The sequence below is a fragment of the Coloeus monedula genome (genome assembly GCF_965178545.1).
Source record: "Coloeus monedula genome assembly, chromosome: W".
Taxonomy (NCBI): Eukaryota; Metazoa; Chordata; class Aves; order Passeriformes; family Corvidae; genus Coloeus; species Coloeus monedula.
In genome coordinates this window covers 4,434,933-4,447,581 of record NC_138821.1, presented here as the reverse complement: position 1 = coordinate 4,447,581, position 12,649 = coordinate 4,434,933, and the positions used below count along the sequence as shown (strand labels likewise).

General features: G+C 43.6%; 1 protein-coding gene across 1 annotated transcript in view; it reads left to right on the top strand.

The window, feature by feature from the left end:
- Nucleotides 1–11,244, top strand: part of LOC309584583 (protein patched homolog 1-like) — a 253,048-nt gene extending 241,804 nt beyond the window's left edge. The window contains exons 22-25 of the mRNA XM_082300678.1: nucleotides 826–1,074; nucleotides 1,980–2,508; nucleotides 9,051–9,109; nucleotides 11,218–11,244. Coding sequence (XP_082156804.1) covers nucleotides 826–1,074; nucleotides 1,980–2,507 — 777 coding nt within the window. The 3' untranslated portion in view covers nucleotide 2,508; nucleotides 9,051–9,109; nucleotides 11,218–11,244. The remainder of the gene's footprint in view (nucleotides 1–825; nucleotides 1,075–1,979; nucleotides 2,509–9,050; nucleotides 9,110–11,217) is intronic.
- Nucleotides 11,245–12,649: the final 1,405 nt, after the last annotated feature.

The following is a 12,649-nucleotide window of genomic DNA, read 5'->3' as shown; positions in this document are numbered from 1 at the left end:
ATTTGAGATCATTTATGAAATCATGCAGCTTAGGGCCATGAAGATGATCAGAAGGCTGGAGTACCTCTCCTATGAAGACAGGCTGAGAGAGTTGGGGCTGTTTAGCCTGGAGAAGAGAAGGGTCCAGAGGGGATCTTAAAGAACCCTTCCAGTACCTAAAAGGGCCTACAAGTGAGCTGGAGAGGGACTATTTTCAAGGGCATGTAGTGATAGGACAAGGGGGAATGGTCTTAAGATAAAGGAGGGTAGGTTTAGATTAAATGTTAGGAAGAAATTCGTTACTGTGAGGGTGGTGAGGCACTGGCACAGGTTGCCCAGAGAAGCTGCGGCTGCCCCATCCCTGGAAGTGTTCAAGGACAGGTTGGATGGGGGTCTGAGCAACCTGGTCTAGTGTAAGGTGTCCCTGTGCATGGCAGGGGGGTTTGAACTAGATGATCTTTAGGTCCCTTCCAACCCAAACCATTCAATGATTCTGTGATTAATGTATGCTGAAGAGGAAGGCAAGGCCAAGAATTCTTTCTATATTTATAAGTTTGTGTGCATGTTTGTGCACAGATATGCACTTGCTGAGACAATGATACATAGAGAAATATGTATAATCCTATTTGCATACATCTCCTGAGATGGAGATCATGTTTCTTTTTCTTTCATGCATTTTTTTCTTGTAATACAGGTGTTGATCAGAAAACTAGTGCTAATGTTCTCATGGTATGAAAAGGTGTATTTGGCTAAAGATTTTCTCTATTAAGTGCTAATAATAATAAGGGTAATGCTAATTGAATGATATCGAATACTTGTAATTATAATTATCACTGTCATTATCAGGTTTCTCCAGCCAGTAGACAAAACAAATTATCTACTCCATCTTCTGAGCCACCTCCCAGCCTTGTGAGGTTTGCACTGCCACTTGGGCACACAAATAATGGGTCAGATTCCTCTGGTTCTGAGTACAGCTCTCAAAATGCAGGCATCAGTAAAGAGCTCCATCAATATGAGGCTATTCAAGGCTCTCTGCCACCAGTCAATCAAGTAATAATTGAAGCCACTGAGAATCCTGTCTTTGCAAGATCCACTGTAAGTAGCTCACATATTGACTGGAGGGAGGGCAAGAATATTTTTGTTTGGTTGGGGTTTTTTAATTTAAATCTATTTTTGAGGGAAGACTATAATATTTCTTTCATGTTGCTGGTTGATTATGCTTTGTGACTGTGTCAAAATATGGAGCACTTGTAGACAGGATGTGAAGGCTTTCCTTTAGAATCAAGTTGGGGGTAAAATTATGGTACCAAAGCTGAGGTCTTCAGCATATGTAATTGCTGTTGCATCATATTAGCATCAGCCACAAAAGAAATTTTAGTTTATTCAATGACTGCTGTGGGTGACCTCCAGGAAAGAAAGTGGGAAGAAGTTTAAAATATCCAAATCTCTTCCACATAGTCCCATGTGTGTCACCATCTCATATACCTCTTCTCTGGACAGCTCACTTGGGGAGAAAGACTTATAGAGCCCAGAAAGAAAAAAACCAACAGTTTCAGGATTATGTCAAATCTTGTATCTGTTCCATCTCGCTAATGAGTTGGCATAACTGTGATTTCAAAAGAAAATGTAAAAAGTTCCATCTCCTGCTCCCCATGATGTTGTATGTTGAATTGCAGTGTCAATTTCTTTTTGTTCATCAGAGGCCTAAAAATAGGTACAAGCACAGTCACATTTGAAGTTGGACAGTTTATTGATTGATGTGGCCCCTGTGCTTCACACTTTTTAAAGAAATCCAGAAACAGATTCCTACAGTCTGTACAAAGTACCCCAGTAACTTACTGTATATGTACGCTGTGTGGAGCCTTTTACGAATGCCTGCAGTTCTGCTTATTGAATGAGTTAAGATATCCATCCCTTTGAAAAGATGAAGCAGTATGTTGGAAGTGTAGCATATGTTTGCCTTGCTTTGTCAGAGGCATAACCATGTGTCTCCCTTTCAGGTGGTTCAGCCAGAGACAATGTATCAGTCAAGTCCCAGAATTCAGTTGAATCCAGAGGCTGGCATTCAACATTCACAGCATCAGGGCAGACAACCGAAATGGGAAACAAGGGAAGGTCTGCAATCACCTCCTTACTGCCGTTGCAGCGACACTTTTGAAATTTCTGCTGAACGATATACAGGACCTAGCAATAGGGGTTGCTTGGGTCACAAGGCTTTTTCTTATAACATAAGAAGCCCAGTGTTTGGTGCCATGAGTGGCTCAGAACCAGTCTACTGCCACCCCATTACTACTGTGACTGCCTCAGCTTCAGTGACTGTTGCTGTCCACTCTGTCATCCACAACCACAACTCCTGGGGAGGGAGCTTTCCACCCTACAAGGGATACTATGAATCTGACCCTGGGCCATTTGAGGACCCCCATGTACCTTTTGATGTGTGGTATGAAAGAAGAAATTCTAAAGTGCAAATTATAGAACTGCAAGATCTCGAATGTGAAGAAAGTATACCTGATAACAACTCAGAATAAGGTAGATCTGTCTCCTGTAGCCAGTAGATTTGCCTATCTTGGTTAATGATGTTGTTAATGACACTTCTCTACCTTAGGCATCCTGTAGCAGATTTTGCTTTAAATCTGGAAAGGTAATTTATTTGAATGGTACAGCAGTAGAAACAGCTCAAGCTGGGTGCCTCCAGAGAGGGACCCTGAACAAAGAAATACTCGGGCTATTATACCCTTACGGTCTAAGTTTCCCAACTCTCACGTGATTGGTCCAATAATATAATATTTAGGTCTGGGGTCTTCTTCATTGGTTCTCTTAATTGTCTCTAGGCAGGCCATCTCTTATCTGTGAGGTTGCAGCTTCTGCTGAAGGGGGAGTGGCCTTCCTTGCTTCCTTATCTTTCATCGTGAACTGGCTCTGTGGCCTCCTTTTACTAAACTAGGTAAAAGTTCAGGGTATCTAGGCTTGCAGCCTAAGGCTTCAGAAAATTTAGCTATTAATGCTAAGCAAGTTATGTTTAACAAGTTCTTTATAAGTAGTATACAAAATTGCACAACAGTCCCCTCTTGTTTTTATAAGCATACCTGCTTTATAAGGGGTCATCAAGAAGGGTGTGTCTTGCATGCTTCTAAGTATAATGTTTCATCAAGAAGTCTGAACATGTTGAAAAATACAACAGAACAATAAGAGCATAGCAACTATAGGAAGTAAAATCTTAATAGGAGTGGCTAATAGGCTCGATAACCAAGAATTAATCCCCCAATTGCTGAACAGTGTTTCCCACTAATCTTTTAGGGTGCCTGGCTGTAAATGGGGGACTAATGATTGAACAGTTAGCATTCGTTAACACTTTGCCTGTGTTATTGAAATAGAAACATCAAGATTAATAGCTGCACAAGCACCCCCTTGACTGGCTAAAAATAAATCTAAAGCCATTCAGTTTTGAAACACCATTTTAGTTGGTCTGATATTGCTTGTATGGAGGCAATAGTCAGATAAGAGTTAGCTACTGTACTATTAACAAAAAGTGTCAAACAATGGAAGAAACCCAGGAAATATATTATTCTGAGATTGACCTATTAGGGTCGCCACCCATTCTGGATATACAAACTATTACTAAAAAAGGATCCAAGGATTGTCAAGAGTATCAATATCACAAGTTCCCATATATAATCAATATAAAGGCTATACAATTAGAGCTAAACAGGCTGAGCACAACGAATGTATTTCATCTGGATGTTATTCTCAAATTATCAATACTTTGCATTGTCACACCAGTTTATGTGTCTGGAGGCAGCTTCCCTAGTTATACTTCCCTTACTCAAACCCTGTCAATATTATTCCCAAATACCTTAAAACAATTATTAGAACACCTTCTAGGACGACATGAAATGCAATTGTAACTAAATAACTGAAGCTGACCATACTGCAGGATTAATGGGGTTCTGCGTCAGTGTAAGCCATTCATTTAACTGATATTCTTAAGAAATTCATTTAACATGTGAGTGATGAAACCGTCTTTCTCCGTAACTTTTACAACAAAATAAGAAGTTAGTGGCACAGTATATGGACTACCCCATTTATGGTCCAGCTTTGTTTTGCGAGAGTGGACTTTTATAATTACTGTATCCCCAGACTGGATATCATGTACTTGCATTCCTGCTGGTACTGGTTGAAGTCATTGGGCTTGTGCTTTATTTTCTTGTAGATGCTTTTGTACTTCCATGCAAATTTGATAACCCATTCATCTCCATCTAAGAGGCTGGTCCTAGCAGGGACAAAGGTCCCAGGTATAATTAAGTGTCTGCCAAACATTCTTCCTGTTGATGACAACTCTAGAGGTTGGGGAGGGGTATTTCCAATATCCTGATATCCTATAGTACTATTCCTAAACTTCAGGCCTTTTTAAACCTATCTGACTACAAGTTTGAGTAATCTTATTATTTCTTTCAATTTCATTGGAGCCTTTGGTATGAGCTGGACAGTGCACCAAAGCGATTTCCCTTGGAAGTTTAATAGCTTCCAATAGCATTCAGATTTCAGTTCCACTAGAAATATTCTTTTCTGCTGTGGTAATGAACTCTCATTCTTTCCATAGCACGGATGCTGCATGACGCTCTCCAAAAGTGTATTTAGAATCAGCATAAATAGTCACTCATTGATTATGTCCCCATCAGGGACATGTTGTTAATTCAGTGTATTCAGCTCCTTGGGCACTCACCAAGGATTGTAGAGGTTCTGTTTCAAGTACCTCTAAGTTTCTCACCACTGCATGTCACTGTGTGTCATTTTTCGTTCCTCTAGTATGGAGATCCATTGGTGAACAAGGTTAGATCCAAGTTGTCTAGAGGGTGATCTCACAGATCTTCCCGTAGCTGGCTGGAGTGAAACACTACCTCAGCATAATCATGATCCAACTCACCATCAGAGGGAAGAGACAATAAAATTGCTGAATTCAAAACAACGTATCTTTTCAAAGTAATATTGTCTGCTTTTAAAACTGTTGATTCATAAGGATGTGCTCTTTGTGGGGACGATGTTTGTGTAGCATGTGTTTTAAGAATCAGTTCTATTTCATGTGGGGGACGCACAGTGGTTGGGTGACCCAGAACCAATGGTTTGCTCCTTTTCGTGATAGTTGCTGTTATTGCTGTCATGTTGACAAGGGAATTATTCCCTGCTGCTACAGGATCCAGTTCAGTTGAGTAATAAGCCACAGAGCAGCAGTGTGGACCTAGCTTTTGAGTAAGGACTTGTAAGGCCCCAAACAACCTCACTCGACAAGACACTTAAAAGGGCTTACAGTTGTTCATGTACTCCCAGTTAGACGCATGGGAGAAATACCGACAAGATATTCTCAAGAGGTCAAAACAACAAAAAGAACTTTACTGGCAACTTTAAAAAAATCAAAGAAATTTTGGCAAAAGGTTTAGAGCAGCATTCAATAAACATGAAACACTTCTCAAAGCATTAACTTGGCCAATTTAACTTAGCAAACTCTAAGCCCGTTCAATTTTAAGTTACTCAAAAATTCCAAGAAGAGGGAATTAGAAGAAGAAGAAAAAGACAGAAAAGATATAGAAATCACACATATAGCTACCAACTCCCGGATTCCAGTGGTGTTCAGATAGAAATTCCAAGAGGAGGTAGGGTCAAGATGTATGCTTGCCTTGTGTTCAGCCTTAAATACCCCTTGGCCTTCCTGGGCCCTTCCCCCAGGTGGGACTTCTGGTCATTTGGCCACTCAGGAACTGGGTTAGGGGCTCCAGAGGCAAGTGTGGAGCATGGCCTCCACTGTGCCAGTGATTGGCAGCCACTGCCAGCCTGGGATACTGGCTCTAGGGGGGTGGGGGATGTGCAGGGCAGTGCATCACCTCGCCAGGGCAAGGCTCGACCTGCCCCTTCCCCCACACACGTGCACCCCAAAATGTCTTGAGACATCCATTTTCCAGTCTCTCACAGGACTCTGCTGGCTACTCCTTTGTTCTCATGCACAAAGGGCTTGGAGTAATCCAGCAATCCCAGTGCCGGAGCAGAAACTAAAGCTCCTTTTATAGCATGGAAGGTCTTTTCTTCCTCTGGAAGAAAACATATAGGCTCCACTTCCTCTGCCTTGGTAGCTTCTGTCAATTGTTTACTCAACTCCCTTAGCCCCAGTAAGTAGAGTTTGCAATATCCTACTGCGCCTAAAAAATCCTCACAATTGTTTCTTTGTTACCGGTCTAGGTATTTCTACAATAGCCTGGACCCATTCTGGGTCTCCTAATCTTTCTCCTTTTGCTAATATAAATCCTAAATACTTTACTTCCCGATGACACAACTGAAGCTTAGAAAGAGATGCACGGTGGCCATTTTTTCTGCTAAAGCAGTACATAGGCAAATAGTATCTTTCAAACAATTTTTGTATGCCTTGCTGTCAAGAAATAAATCATTTACATATTGTACAAGTCTAGAATCTCCAGGAAATATAATATCTTTCAAATTTTTTCCTTGCCACCCCAACGTGTGATTCTTAAAACAGCTGCAGATGTCAGAGGTGGCTTGGGCCACAAACACGCTGCTAATTCATTATTAAAATTCTGGAGAGTCATTCCCCTGTAGGTCAACAAAGCCTGTTGCAATCTTCCCCAGTAGTCACTGGGGTGTTCCTCTGGCCTCTGTCTACATTCCTGTACTTTAGTTCAATTTACTCTTATCTCCTCACAAGCTCTAATCACATTTATCAGATCTGCAGCCACTGTTTGGCAATTATCTGTTTGATTATTACAAGCCAAATCAGGATCAACCCGAGGGCAGGCAGTCTGACTTCCCCCGCCTGTAGGGTTAATTCCACATTGTTTACAACTATCTTATCCTGCTCGTCTGGATGGAACAACTCCCTCAACAACAAATCAACATCGACCCAGGATGGATCATATTCTGAACAAATATCGGAAAATAATGATGCACATCAACCTGTACCTTCCCTTAACCTGGACATTTGATTTCCCCACATAACCAAATCCCCGGGGTTCCAGGGGTGATGGATGTATGTATACATGTAACACTGAAGGTGGGGGAGGAACATTTCACACATACATACACACCCCCACTCCCACCACTGCCTCCGTTGCAAGAGGATTAGGGATAATATTAGAAACCACGGGGTAAAGCTCAGCAGAAGCAGTGGGAACAGCAAAGGCAATTGGGGGGCAAGCAACAAGCGATACAAAGGAAGGAGTATAAGGTGGCGCAGAGACCAACTCTGCAAGTGTCTCGGTTAAATTACTCACAATTGCTGCAGTTAAAGCTCTTCCTCGGTTTTCGTACTTGTTTTCGACCATCATCTTTATAGTGGTCAAATGCCCAATTATCCCATACATACCAATAATCCACTTGTGCTGGGAAATTGTCTTCCAGACAACCTCACAAAAAGGTGCTACTCTAAACATCTAACATTAGAATAACCAAGAACATTATAGCTCTGATCAGATGGTATATACGATTTCTGTTAATTTACTTAATATTCTATACTGTTGGACTAATCTATCCCTTATGGAAGTTTGGGGTCATCCTCACCCAGTATAACAATGCTCAGTCTCTGATATTTTATTTTGTTTTCTAAACAATGCAAACTAAAGTCAGATTGTGTTAGAAAACAAGAACCTGATGGGCAAAAAAGTAAAATAAAAGAAGCTGGAAAGTTGAAATGCTCATTTTATATACTATATCCACTCCAAATTTTGAATGAAGGGCTGCTATAGTTTCCCATTTGCCATGATACAAAGACATGTTTGCCGAATCTTTTATCTGTTAAGTAGGAAAGTAGCACAGCACATATACCCCTGAAAATTTAGGCTAAGTCTAAGAGCAACCTATATGTCAGTGTGTTTATCCCTTACAAGATCAGGTCCTAAAATAATAATTCTACCTTATTTCTTCACATAAAATAAAATAAAATAAAATAAAATAAAATAAAATAAAATAAAATATACTGATCTGAAAAAAACCCCAAGTTCTATTTCAGGGCATGCAATATCTGTATAGCAATAATCCCCATGTAAGTTTAATGTATTTAGACCTAAGTGTAAGCCCTGCTTTCTGCAAATCTGAGCAGCTGAGGGAGTGGGGGTGTTTAGCCTGGAGAAAAGGAGGCTCGGAGGAGACCTTATTGCTCTCTAAAGCTCCCTGACAGGAGGCTGTAGCCAGGTGGAGGGTGGTCTCTTCTCCCAGGTAACAAGTGACAGGACAAGAGGACACAGCCTCAAGCTGCACCGGGGGAGGTTCAGGTTGGACATCAAGAAGAATTTCTTCATGGAAAGGGTTGTTAAGCATTGGAACGGGCTTCCCAGGGAGGGGGTGGAGTCCCCATCCCTGGAGGTGTCCAAGGAACGACTGGACATTGCACTCAGTGTTCTGGTCTGATTGACAAGGTGGTGATCGGTCAAAGGTTGGACTCGATCTTGGAGGTCTTTTCCAACCTAAATGATTCTGTGAAATCTCTTGCATACATAGACAAAAAATCCTGATGAGATTTAGCAGTCATTGTCTCATTTCCTGCCTCTGATGTTTTGTTGTAGTTGTTGTCAAATGGATGTCAGCTAAGTCTAAATCCCTATCCAGTTGATGTTTACATAAGCAGTTAAGTCATCTTTCAAAGCATTTTAATTTGGCCCAGTTCTACCTCAGTTCTGTTTTAGGGCTATGATTTAATTGGTTTTTTTGTGCTGCAGTTTGCCACAAAGAATCTGTGTTACTTCTAAGATTAGTGATTTTGCAGAGCTCCACTGGTTGTTTGGAATGGCTTAGGTTCTGTTTCATTGTACTTCTCAAAAATTTGCTCTCCTCTCATGATTGACAAATCCACAGTCTTAATTAAATTCACAAGAAACTGTGCCTATAGTTATAAACAGAAGAGCCTTTGTGACTTTGCTTTACAGAATTTTAACATGAAGTTCTGTGTTCATACTTACAGTTCCCTAGCTCCCAAACAGGGCTTTTCCTCTCACCCATTTAGAAGTTGCTGTAAACCTCATATAAAGATAGCAAGAGAAGGCCCAGAGAGGGCTGACTTCATGTGTCCTTTCCAGGCAAACCATTGTGCATATGACAAATCTGGAAGACCTGACCTATATCTGGAAGGTTAAAGGTAAGATCCAGCTAATATTGGACAATACTAGCTGCTTCAAACTGACTTAATTTCAGGATTAGAAAACTTTGCTAAAGAGGGCCATTTTTGTTTCCTTTCATGCTGGGAGTCAGATTTTCCTGGAACAGATTTTAATACCAGCAATGAAAATACTACTATGTCCAGCATGTGACAAGGAATTAATAGAATTCCTTGGGAAAACAGGACCATGATGTAAAAGCATGCTTGACACACCATACATGGTAATAAAATGACAGATACACTGAAATGTCTAAATATTAAAAGCGTGCGTATTTTTATTAAAAAAAAAAAAGTCAAGACACACAAATGCTTTACCTGGCAATAAAATCAAACTCCGATCCTGCAAGCATTAACACTCCAAACAGAGTGGACACAGCTCCATCCAACACTGGTGCAAACATATGTTCCAACGCAAGGACAGCCCTGCGGTTCTTGTCTCCTACAGCAGTTAAAAATGCCTGTAAAACAATGAAATCCATTTCATTAGAGAGACACGTAGAGTCTTTCAAACAGCCTCTCTCTTAGTATGCCATTTTTCACCAGTTAATTACTTCAATTTGCAGTCCATTAAAGTATCTCTATAGCAGGCTAGATTTCAAGACAAGGTCTGATCATGCAGTCATACCATATAGCTGCTGCTGAATTCACATGACCAGAGTAAGCATTGATTAGAGTCAGAGCCATAGTAATAATTTTGGAAACAATGCATGCCTGCATCAGCAGGCTTTTCATTTGTTTCTCAGTTAGCTTGTTTCCACATGCAAAGAATTCATTTTATAGTAAAAGTACTTCAGGTGTAAAAATTATAGGGCTTTTCTTGTCGTTCTCACGAGGGCAGAGTTTCCATGACTGCCATGAGAACTTTGTTGCAAAACTAGCCAATACTGATTCAGGTTTTCCTGAATACATTTGGAACAGACCAAGGACTTGCAACTTTTGCTCACATACACGGTCACATCCATGGTAGCATTTACTAGTGGATCAGGTCTTTCTGTCACTTTACACAGAAGTGTTCAGTGATACAGTGCATTTCTCCTCACAGGTCTGAGGATCCGCACTATCAGATATTATACACAGTAGGCACTCAACTGATGGAAAGTTGCCAGTGTGTTCAACAGGACCAGTATAAAGCAACACTGCTAAGCCATGTGCTGCTTTTTTACATTCCTATTTCACTCAAGATGAATGCTTTTACAACGTTTTCTACTTCAAACCTAGCAGCACTATACTGTGCCCAACTATATAGCATACTAGCTAGCAGTGCTATATATGCCCAACTCTGTACCTCATCTACAACATGTAGATGCTGGGTGGTGCCAGCTGTCCCCATGGCCAGTTCAAACCTTGGGAAGCCACATATAACCAGTCCCTAGGGAGCTCTGGCAACCAGGAGCGATGCAAGCAGGGCATGCAAACAGGGAGTGTCATCTGAGAGAAGCAGTGTGGAAATTTGCGTGGAAGGGCACCTGAGAAAGGCAGCACACTCTACCAGTTGTCGGGCTGCTGCCTGATCTGCTCACCCACAGGTGTAGGCTGTGGCCCTGATGGTCACCCCAACTAGCTGTTGGCTATGCAAACATACCCGGCAGCTTGAGGACTCCAGGGAATTAGAAGGGTTTATTAGGCAGCGCTTTGGGATTGTCGGAAGCATGGTGGCAGAGACCTGGTGAGGGCTGTGTTCGGCAGCAGCCAGGGACCATTTGCCTATTCAGGCTAGCCTGGGATGAATGGAAGTGGCCACTCAGAAAGAGCTTCCTGTCAGGGAAGCTGCCATCCAGGTGGAGGGTTGTAAAGTCTGTACCCTGTAGATGCAAAAATGCTGCTAGCAAGGATTTTCTTGCTATTTTCTAAGTCCGTGAGAGACTTTTCTCTCTCACAGAAGAGGTAGCCGAGTATGTAAACAACCAAGCCACCTGCAACCTTGGAAAGTCTTGTTTATGGTATAGTAGAAAAATATTTTGACAATGGATGTTTTAGGATTTTTAGCCAATCACCCCAAGGGGTGGCTGATCCTTTGTCCAATTAGACTATGAAGAAAAAAGTCTATAAAAGAGTTTGTAAAATAATTAAATAAATCAATCTTGCAGCACAATTCCTGCCTGCTGGATCTTCTCTCCTCCTCCTCCCTATGGCTGCGGGACACGGTGATATACCCTAGGGCCTAGGCCAGCGGTAATATTTGGTGCTGCCCGACATGATCTGCACTCTCTGGCGTGTCCTGCTGCTGCGAGCCAAGCCGAATTCCTCTAGAGGTACGCTGTTCCCCTTCCCCCCCCCCCCCCCCCCCCCGGGACCAGGAGGTCCGACAGGACTGAGAAATGGCGAACAGCGGCTCACAGAACGACACTGTGGTAATGGTCTGGAAAGGTGTGTTTAGTATAATGCACACCTCCATTCCTGAGAACTCAGTTTGGCAATTATTAGATTGGGCTACCTTAAAAGGGATTTCCATGGATAGAGATACTGCCCTGGACTTTGCCTTATGGCAGGAACTTGGCTGTGCTGTCCGACACGAGCTCCTGTCTGGGGAGCCAGCAGCGTTAGAATTATATCAAACCTGGCGTTCGTTATTTATTCTGCTGACAGACCTTGACTGTAGCAGCAGAGCTGGCTCGCCTATTTCGTTGATGAGTGATGGAGGAATGTCCGAGGAGGACCCCGCTGACCGGGCTTCCGGGGCAAATGATGGTGGATCCGGAAAATCCCCCCCGGCTCCTCAGGCAGAGCCTACGCCGCCTCACCCTGCACAATCGCAGGACTCTGCGGCCCCCAGGGACCCTGCGCCGGCAGAGGCGGGGGTGTCGGGGCAGCGGGAGGGCACGCGGCCTTCCTTGCTGCTCAGCTCGGCAGCGGCCACGGTTTATCCAGGGCCACAAATTAGCGGCTTAGCAACTTGGACCCCCAGAGTGGCTCCTAGCCCGTTTGCGTATGCACCAAGAGAGCCAAAATTGCCTGGATCTAACTTCTTAGCCGGCGTAGCACCGGGCGTGAGTGCACTGAGACTGCCTGGGTGTGGTCCGCTTCCCTCCTTGGCGCTGGACTGTTCTGCATCGCTGCAGAACCGAGCCGTCGATCTTTTAATAGAGCATCTGCCTCTGCTGACAGAGTTACCGAACATATCCCGAAAGCTGGAGGACCTGCTCAGCTTGCAAGAGCAGCTGATGAGGATGCCAGAGGCACCCTGCCGTGCAGGGTGAGCCTGGCCCGAGCCGCCAGCACCGCCCGCACCGCCCGCGGGAGAGGCGGCTCCAAACCAGGAAGCGGCCAGCGGCGAACCCGGAAGTAGCGCTGCTGTGGGAAAACCCGGAAGCGGCGGCGACGCCGAACGCGGCCAGGGAGCGAGAAACAGCAGTGGTTTCGGCAGCAGCGCCGAGCGCCAGCGTGGAGCAAGTGACGAGCTCAGCACCGGGCGCGGCTGCAGCGCAAGGGCCAGAGACGGCGCCGAACGATGCCGCAGTGCAAGAGATAAGCGCGGCACCGGGCACGGCTGTTGCCCCAGAGACGGCGGCAGCAGCTCCA